At 41.8% G+C, this 10,501-nt stretch overlaps 1 protein-coding gene across 1 annotated transcript in view; it reads right to left on the reverse strand.

Moving 5' to 3' along the window:
- phyhiplb (phytanoyl-CoA 2-hydroxylase interacting protein-like b) overlaps positions 1–10,231 on the reverse strand; it is a 16,332-nt gene extending 6,101 nt beyond the window's left edge. Inside the window, exons 1-3 of the mRNA XM_084949476.1 lie at positions 9,461–10,231; positions 1,630–1,826; positions 3–177 (exon numbers count right to left, since the gene is read on the reverse strand). Coding sequence (XP_084805602.1) covers positions 3–177; positions 1,630–1,826; positions 9,461–9,566 — 478 coding nt within the window. The 5' untranslated portion in view covers positions 9,567–10,231. The remainder of the gene's footprint in view (positions 1–2; positions 178–1,629; positions 1,827–9,460) is intronic.
- Between the last annotated feature and the right edge of the window lie 270 nt (positions 10,232–10,501).

The following is a 10,501-nucleotide window of genomic DNA, read 5'->3' on the forward strand; positions in this document are numbered from 1 at the left end:
ACCAGCAGTGCAGAATTCAATAATTTCGCTCCACTCAGACACGGAGTAGTCCCCATCAGCCTGTTTTGATGCAGTCTGGACAGCCACTGTGTACTCTGTGCGTGGGCTCAGGAACCAGTGGCCCCGGACCGTCATGGGCAGGGGTACTGCCTTGGCCACCAGTTTGGTAGGAACATCCTGGAGGGATGGAAGGAGTAAAAGAGGACAGAGTGGAGTGGAAAAAGTGAGTGAGTGTTGGCAGGAAGGAATTAGTCAGAAAGAAACTCCTTATAAAGACACTTGTAGCCACTTGCTTGTAACCACACACATAGATATATTACCCTATGTTACTGGCTGCAGGTAGCAGTCACGGCTTCTCATTTGTGTAAATGTAAACTATACAGTTCACCCCCAACAACAACCCCCCACAACCCAAAAATCAGTGGGCCATAGCAGCTCATTGATTGGACCAAGAGCCCCTGCCTAGCAACAGAGTCAGCCCATCAACCCACCGACACTGCTCCTGCGCCAAAATCAAAACATTAGTATAGGGTTGCCTGCTACTCCGGAGCAGAAAGGAGAAACACTCAGTGACACAGCACCAGCAGTGTGAGGAGGCTGATGACTCAAGTCGGTAAGATTACCAAACCAGACTCTTGACTGCGTCGCGAACGAGCTGGCAGAGAAGGCTGTGAGAGCGGTACTAGCCTTTCAGAGCTCAAAGTGACAGCTGACCGTGGATTCTTTGAACAAAACCACCTTGAAATGAGTTCATCTTGCCTCAAGCATGAAAAGGTAAGGTCGTCTTGAGGTAAAACAGCGTCAACACTAATCATTTCTGTTCACAAAGATCAATAATTAGCATTACACTAGATGTTTAGAGCACGGCAACATCTATCTAAAGCACTACTGACAGTAGTTATGATAATTAAGGTGAAAAGCTCATTCAACACCACTTCTGTCAGAAGTAGAAGAAATGTAGAATTAACTGAAGTTTCATCAAAAACATCAAATTGAGCAGAGTTTTTTTCTAAGCCACAGGTTTCTCAGAAAATTTGAATTTAATACTATAATTTAATTAACTGTTCATAAAATATGAATACATTTATGTTTATGGCAGATTATAGAGTATAATTATTAAACAAGAATAATAATGGAAATGTACAGCAGTGGTTTAATATCTTTTAATAACTGTTGTGCAAAGTATTGCCTGTATTCATGCAGAACTATACAGCTGTTGCTTTCCTTTGTGCTGGCAAAAAATATGAATATACTGCTTTTGTGCAACATGTGTAACAACTGTCTTATATTGCTCATAGTTGCTGTTGCACACCTCTGGCCCGGAGACCTGCTTTTAAAAAAAGGATTCAACCGAAAGGAAACGATTAGCTGGTTAAATAATAAAATGTAAAATTACTTTTTTTTTTTTTTTTTTTTTTTTTTAAATCGTTTTGTTAAAGATACTCTCTTTGCTCTCTTCTCTTTCCCCCTCATCCCTCAGCCGGTTGTAGCAGATGGCTGTGCTGTGCCCCCCCCCCGAGCCTGGAGTTTTTCCCTTTCTGCTGAAATTCAATATTTGCTGCCTTTGCTATAACAATAGCACTGAAATCTTTAAATGGTATTTATGCGCCTCCCGTACTTGAGCATTACCTTGTGTTTGAACTTGTTTGAGTTTTTGTTCTCCTTCTTGTTCAGGTCAATGAAATAGTGTGTGATGCGCTCCTTGCTGCGTGCCTCCATGTCCCAGCAGATCTTGAAAGAGTCACAGGTGATGTTGCTAATCTTGATGTTCTGAGGAACAGGGAGCTCCTCCATCTCAGAGATGCTGCCGTCCTGGGATTTACTTCCTGCACAGTCCAGGAGAGGAAAAAGAAGACACCATAATGAAACAATATGGTTCAAATTTAGTCTAGAAATCCTCTGAATAAACATCAGGTTCTGGTTTACATTTAATACAATAATAGTTGTGTCTCCTAGCACTTAAATTATTTGATGATCTATGTCTGAAGACACATTGACCAGTGACAAACCATCATTATAACCGCATCAAGTCATCAGTACACCTTTAAACCTAACTTACTCCCGCTATACCTAAACATATAGCAGGAATTATTCCACTGGCAGCACACTGGGTAATATAGCCACCATGTCACAGTCACACACAAAAACCTGCTGCGTTACCGACTGCCATATACAGTGTGTTTCCATGGCAACACATCAGTCCCTCTACACATGTACACCTATCAGCTCTCCAGAACATATGCGCCATTAAATATTTTAAATGCTTGAATCCCCTCTCGTCTTGGCAGAGATTGGTCTGTTTATAATCAGTTTTAAGGATAAAACACAGCTGTCACAGTGCAGGCCCTGCACATAAGCCTGGAACCATAACATTTAAAATGCCAGTGAATGTCACAGAGGAGCTTTTTTCTTTCCTCCTTCTTTAACGGAGGCCCATTATGTTAATTTCCAAATCTATGTTTGTTATCTTGTGCACTATTAGACTCACTTTACATGACTAAAAGCTAAAAGTGATCCTTAAATATCTTATTTATCCATCTTTGTTTTTCTGACTGGCTGCCCCTTTGGAAACAAAAGATTCCAGCAGGTGGGCGGGGCTTCTGTGCTCTAGGAAATAAGGAAAATGCAATTCTGGTTTAAGCTTCGTAAATGCTACATTTTCATACATTTTCATACCCAGTACCTAGTGTATTTGGCTAAGACAAAAAGCTTCCATTGCTCTCATTCAAAGATATGAATAAATCTCAATTTTATCTGAGCTGCATAGATGTCACGCACTATAGGCCACTGTAACATGTAGCAAAGGCTTTCAACCCAAAGTGCACAGAGAGGCTAATGAAATGTCAAAACCGGGTTGAATAAGAGCTTTGTAAGATTAGGATGAATATAGACTTTGCGTCACACTATGGGACGCCCACTTGGCACGGCAACAATGTGTTTTCTGTGTATGCTCTGGGGTCTAAACAAGAGTGAGTAAAATTCAAGAATGCGGTGTTTGGGAGTGATTCGAAACATGGTTGGATTCAATAGAGTGTCAACAATGGCAGAACCAGTGGAGCATAAAAAACTATCTCTGTTCATCAAATGAAAGGGAGCAAGATAAAAGACTAATCCCATAATTGGTAGTGTGGACACTCCTGCCTCACCTCCATACAACACTAGCAGTAGAGCATCGGTAGAACCTTTTTTACCTTCTAAAATCATGACTTCTGACCAATTTAGAAAAAAAAAAAAAAAAAAAATCCATTAGAGGCACATTTATGTCCTTCATCACCACATTAAATCACACCAGACCAGACCCCCTACTTACCTTTGTCCTAATCACTAGTTTCTAATCACAACTAGCTGATTACCATCATCTTCGATTTAAAAAGACCTCCTGTTACACACTTGGGCAAAACTGTTGCTCATTTTAATTAAAACGTAACACATGTTGTGGACTTTAGTGCAAGGATCTTTGCATGACTAAGTTATTGCATTTGGACATAACATTTATTATCTCTACCAAGGTATGTCATGACCCAGACTTTTTTGGGAACTATGGGAAAATGATCCTGCATATGTAAATATGTAAAGATACCAGCAGTTAAATCATAACCCGATCCAGCATGACTGACTGCACGATCATGCTTGGCCCTACTGCGCTTCTTTGATTTGTGAAACCACCTCATCCTATTGCTTTTAAAGTCCATCTCATTATACTTAAACACACTGAGCTGATAGGTTTGGCTCAGACCAGACAGAGAGAGTGAACGGAAGACGTGACGACGCGGACCTTTGACAGAAAACGCTCCACCGAGTCAGCACAGAGCAGACAGTGATGTAAGCACATAAAGCTTACATAAAGTCCCACCTGAGACTTTGTTTGCTGACCTTTAACAGATTCAAGAAAACTACCAGGCCTGTTGTCATTCTCTGACATTCATGTCAGCAAAAGATGAAATATACCCCAAAGGAAGTGAAACAATGGCAAGGATTTCTTATAGATTTTCAAATGTAAAACGAAGCCTGCTTATAAAAATACTGTGCAGATAAACAATTCTCTAATTCTGGCTACCTACAGTATACAACTGTAAACATTAACCGACATCAAACATCAAAGATGAAAAACCTGCTAGCTCACTCACTGTGTTGTGCGGAGTAGGTTGCGTGTCCTCTGCTCCCTAAATTGTTAATGTCAACATTGATGTTTTCACTAAAAACTAGACCCCATGCAGGTCTTTGCCCTCCTATCTCTCTGCAACTCCACAATACTCATTTACCTCGTTTACTCTAATGCTCTCCTAATTAACCTGCAGATGAAGAGCATTACACTGAGGCAGTGAAGCTTTCCAAATGCAGTCAGAAATCACCTACAGAACACTATTAAGGTAAAGGTTGTGCTATTAGGGAAAACGAGCTCTGAAAGCTGAAGGGAAAAGGAAATGGTACTAACATGTGAAGAGCTATAGACATATATACAGACAATTGACAGGTTAAAAGGAGAAAAAGGTGAAGTTTGGCTTTGAATTGGTTGAAGAGTGACGTGTGCAAAATATACAAAAACAAAAAAAACCCAAAGAGGCTAAAATGAATAAATGATATCTAACTGATACCAGCTAATCTTGTGTTCACCAGCTTTGTCAGAGCCAGTGTTAAGCTCAGGTCTGAATCCTCTGGGACCGCAAGAGCACAAGACGAATGATGAAGAACTCCAAACGGGATGAAGGTCAGGCGGTAAGGGAGAAAGCAGAACCTTTCATGGCTTTGCTCAGGAAGACTAAAACCTCCTTCCTTTTTAAATTAATGTGCTATGTTTGACGCCAGTGTTCATTTTGCTGAATCATAATTTTTAACACAATATACTGTAATAAGCCGCTGTTATTTTCTGTCGATTTACTCCATTTTGTTATGCTGTTTATTAGGAGGGGGTGAAATTTTGCTTGATCTTTATCAAGCAAGACAAGAGTCTGTTTTGGAGCAAATGCTTGAGAGCTTATGAGCACAGATTACTCATGCTGTGCACATATGCACCGGGAGTTCAAAATAACATGCAAGATCTGTAGATGCACAGCAGAGCACCAAAGAGCAGGCCATGGAAATATCGGCCCTATAGAAAAAACAAAAACAATCTTAAAAGATGAAAAGCCTCAGACGAGTTTAAGAAATGGACCATATTGGTTATTGCCCTTTTACTGTGCAAACAGTCTAATGCCACAGGGAAAAGCAATAGTGCAGAAGGATCAATATAAATCTTGTTAACATGCATACATGGAGCCATTCTAATGGCTCTTTATGGTGGGATTTGTTCCAGTCACACCTGCCTCCAAATTATAAATTACTTGTTGGCGCTCTTTACCAGCAAGAGGAAAGTGATTTGATTTCCATTTAGACCATTTAAGCAATGTAAATGAACTCTCTTGGTGGTTGGAGTTTCCGTGATGTGAGACTACATTATGCTTCCATTTGAAACTTCTTGAATTCAAAACAAATAAACTTTCAATCAAGTTTAATGATCAAAAAACACATTTCTGAGCACTGTATGTCGGATTATTGTTTCTGAGTGCACAAGTAGGTACTCAGACAGACAAGCCTCCTACATTTTAAGTTGCAGTGCTCGATGTAAAATTGATCCGCAGACATGAGCAACACAACAGACACTAGGCATAGATGCTTGCAGTACTTAAAAAAAAAAAAAAAAAAAAATCACGCCTTTGTTCTTCTCAATGCACAGGGTAGACCGGGACAGAGATCATGCTGGGAGTGAGAGAAGCCACCAACGGAAAAACATCTTTCTCTCAGAGTGAGATAAACAATGCCCCGTTCATCAGGTTACGCAGTCTATGTTCCACCTTTTAGACATCAGTAAGCCCCCGAACACCAAACAAAGATGAGTAACGATAATTTAATAATGCAGTCTTTAGTTAAGTAGGGTCAAAATCAACAAAATCAATACAGAGGGGTTTTTAAAAGACTTTTCAGAGACCAGAATGAATCATCAGTGCTCATTTGCACAGAATATGAATCTCCAAATCTCAGACTTGTGTTTTTTTACATTTCATGTTTTGAGTTTCTGCAGCGAGGGATTTTTGTATACCAGCAGTGAAAAAAGAAAGCAGAAGAAAAATAAGCATGAATGTTTGCAGTGGCTTTTCAAGGTCAGACGCCACTGTAGAGCGGTCAAGTGCAAGCGAATATGTTATACGGTCAATAAGTGACTGCATAATATGTACCTCCAACTCTTGCCAGCACAGTCATGAGACACAACTGCTCACAGTGAACACAGCCAAACTAAAATGCCAGCTTACTCAGATGACGCTGTATGACATAAGGCAGACCTGCTGTTGTATCATGTTGATACATACTGGATATGCTTTTCCGTGTGTCCACAGAGTATTTTTTTAAATCACAGGAGTCTATAGCCATTCTCGCAGATGTGAAAGACTGGAGCCACGCACCAAAATTAATTTAAATGGATGGCTGCACTGTTCGAGTGAGTGTGTGTAGGAGAAAAGGCCATAGAGAAATGGCTCTGCAGGAGTGTTTTGGATAGAAATTGTTAGTGGATGTAGCTTTGATTCCAAGAATATGTCTGTATGACCACAAGGAGCATCACTACTTTCACTCATTGGCTCCAGCCCTGCTCGACTGTGACACAGCATGTTTAAGCTGATAAAAAATGAACATAATGAAACTTTATATCTTTGTTCCTATTTTCAATTGATCATTTTAGTATTCTGAAATTTACTGTTAGCAGTAAACACATGACTGGTGATAATGTCAGTAATTTCAAAAAGGGTTTTGTCAGCTGTTGGAATAAGAAAAAAAAATTCAGATGATTGAGCTAGAAAAAAAAGAGAAATTGCTTGATTTAGGAGGACAACAGCTATCTTTATAAAGACTTTCAGTCCTTCACTGCCAGCTTGATCGCAGAACAATTTCATGATGTTCTCAGGTCCACTGTCAAGGGATTAAAAATGCATCCATGTATTGACTTATCAGTCCACCTGTCCATTCTGGAAATGCGCATGCTAGTATGTTACCGCTGTTTCAGAGAGATTTCAAAGAGCACAGTCACACTGCTTGGTTGCATTAATAGCAGCCATCCATCATGGCAACTTCATCACATCAGCGGGTATGGGACAGAGGCCATGTGAGACATGCAGCGTGGATTTGATTACGTTCTGCAAATGCGTATTAACTGTGGATATAAAATCAAAATGGTGGTCCTTGTCAGCCTTACAGGGGTTGGTGACAAATTTATCCAGCACAGCATCGTGGGAGCGATCCACAGACTATGGAGAACACCAGCAGACAAACTCTGCTCACATGAGCTGATGCTGTGACTTGTACTACTCTTCATTCTCAGCAAAACTTGCCCCACACCCACCTACTCATGTCACAGCCCCATCACTAAACTGAACCATTAACACCCCGTCTAAAACTGGACACACAGAAACGACTTGTGTCCGACCATTCCTTTTGTGCACTGAAATTCCCAAACAGTCTTCACTGTGTTGGAGAGTGCCCTTTCCCACAGACAGTAAGCCTACTGAAGCTATATGCATCCATCTGCTGGGTCAGCATAGGCATAGAAGCCTCTCATCTGATAATTAAATATTAATGATTTGGAAGATAAATTTAGAAAGCCGTGGAACAGTGAAATGAATGCGGACCTTGAGAAAAATGTACGCACTGATTGGATAAGATAACAATCCATTTCCAGGAAAGGTAAAAGTGAGTGATCCAGTCTTTTAGAAAGGGTGTGGCTGGGACAGTGCAAACTATATAATATAATATAATATAATATAATATAATATAAGGCTCAGGTGATAAAATTCAGAGACTGGTCAAAATCTACAAACCATTCTTAAAAAAGAAAGAAAGTTATCCAAACAAGCTGAAATCTGTATTTTTACAGATGTGCTCCACTTTAATGTGGCAACACTAAATATTTATGGGAGTATGAAGATAATCTGCACAAACACCCATACATAAATTGTTTTTTTCTAATCTCTTCATGAAGTTCAAGTTTTGTCCACAGTACTCGGGGCATTTGTTCCTATCAGACACATTATAAACAGTTTCAATCAACCCATCGACAATACTTGTACAAGAACAACTACTTGTCCTGAAGAACTTGCACAGAAGGTGAACATTGTCACTGTGTTGCTTCATAAACAGAGAGTATGTGGGTGTCTCAAGGACACACACAGATAATATTTACACTGAGTAGCCTGCTTGGAAACTAAGAAAGTGGCTGTTTTGGCTCAGCAGTAAACCTGCAGCACAGAAAGCACAAAGGCTAGCACAGTGATCATTTGAAACGGGCAGCATCTGCGTATATACCGTTTAGAATCAGCTCTAAGGGGTATACACTCTGGCAGCTAAAAGATTTTACAGTGACCGAGGAGACTTAATAAAGATACATCACTGACACCTTGGATGCCCTAACCAGCCTGTATACACATACAAATCAATCTGGCATAGCTGCGAGGAAACAAAATGAACCCAATTACACAATGAAAAGGTGTGATCATATTTCATGTGAATTAATTTCCAATCTTAATTAAGAGGCACCTCTGTGATCAGGAATCTTGGCGCAGATGTGGAATTAGCGCTGTGTAATTGCACTGATGGGTGTGTAGGGCTGCACCGCCTGAGAACACATGTGGGTGCAGCCATGTTTCTGCCTCTCATTCTCTCCTGATGATGACTTGCCTTTTTTCTTTCCCCACCATTAAATTCGCGTCGGGGTTAAGCCTCTTCGTGCAGCTACTTGTCAATTTTCGCATTACAAGCCTGGTTTATGAAACCTCGTTTTCTATGATGGGAATAGTTTCAGCTCTTCGTTTAATGATAAATATTCGGAAAACTTTTGATTCGAAGAAGTGAGCCACAGACAACACACAGCACGGGCGCAGCTGGAAGACTTGATGAATTATAAACGTGAGCGCAGGGGAGACTTTTATGGGAACTGGAGGTGGGATAGCAACTAAAGAGCGTCTCGTTTGCAATTATAAAATTTGCAGGATGACATGCAGTAAGTGAGCATACATGGAAAAAGGCAGCTCCTTTGGAAGATGGAAGAGAATTAGCGATTAAAGGCGGGGTGGCAGCCGGGCTCTGTCCATGTCTGTGGTGCTGAAATCAAGACACTCATCATTTAGACTAAGATTCCTGCCTCCAAGTTAAGCAGTACACATTCATTTTGAGCCAAGACCTTATTGCCACTGTAAAGACGCTCAGCTATTCCGAGCACGCACAAGCGCACCATCCTTTCATCCATCCGAGGAACCAGCGGAGCCAGCTGCCCCTATTACTTCCACACAATAAGGGTACATACAGCACGCAGAGACAAACACTGACAAACTGACTGCATGCCTGCAGCGACTCCGAAACTAACAAAGCGGCCTAATGCACTGGCGTTATGCGGAGATATGTCAGCACCCCAGTGAGAAGCAGACAATCCTCCCCTTACCATCTCGTTCGCATAACTGTATGGCGTCCAAGCTTAGGTCCTTGATCATCCCCTCGCAGGGACTTAATGGACTGCTGATGTTGTGCGCCAAACCTGGTACCTCCATCTCTGCAGAAGAGCCTGGATGATGTTAGTAGTTTAAATTTCGTCCACGGGTGTTGCACAGCAGAAGGCGTCCGTCCGCGGTCGTTAAGGGGTGGGAAAAGAAAGAGAAAGAGAGACTGGTGTCCAGTCAGTCGCTCGCAGCTCTCCTCTGTCTCTCTGGGGTGGTGCGGCTATTGGCGCGTCAGCGGAATCGTCACGGGCGCGAGCAGCACACGCCGCCAGTTGCAAAATGAGGCATGGCAGCTTTTGCGGGGATCCGTGAACGTATATCACTGTATGTATTTATCTTGTTTCACAAGCTGCCAAAAGCAGAAGAAGCTTCTGAGCCTTCTGAGCCACAAGTGTGCGCGCGCGCCCGTCCTGTATGTTACGCCGCCGCGGGACAGTTGAGCATGAATAGTTTAGCAGATTAGCGCAGAGACGTTCTGGAAATACAATGGCTTCTTATGTAACCAGATTAGCTCGGCGTTCCTTCTCCGCTTTAGGTCCCTCATCTAAACGGTCCACGCGCTCCCGTTCTTCCCCATTTCACGTTTAACGTCATCCCCAACGAGGCTCTCACATGTCCTTATTTGGTGAGGTGTAGTCCCCTTTTTGTTCAGGAGCGCAGGTGCAAGTGGTCCAGGCGGTAATGAGCAGTGGGACGACTCTGACATGCTGCAGGACATAACGAATGACCAGGCTTACCTCTGCTTTTCCATTTAGGTGACGAATCCTCTCGCTCTTTAGACATGTTGGCGCATAATAACATGCAAAGCACTGTGAGTTCATAGCCAGAAAACCACACTTTATACTGGGTGTGGGTGTGTAATTATCTCCATTAGACCTCTACACCCTTTTTTATCAGTGCCTCCCAGGAACAGGAAGGTCAAGTGCAGGCGTAGACCACACTGTGGCTAAGCAAGGCTTCAGGCTGCCTTTAATAACAGCATTTGA

The sequence above is a fragment of the Perissodus microlepis genome, chromosome 13 (genome assembly GCF_051167445.1).
Source record: "Perissodus microlepis isolate ML-2025 ecotype Zambia chromosome 13, ASM5116744v1, whole genome shotgun sequence".
NCBI lineage: Eukaryota > Metazoa > Chordata > Actinopteri > Cichliformes > Cichlidae > Perissodus > Perissodus microlepis.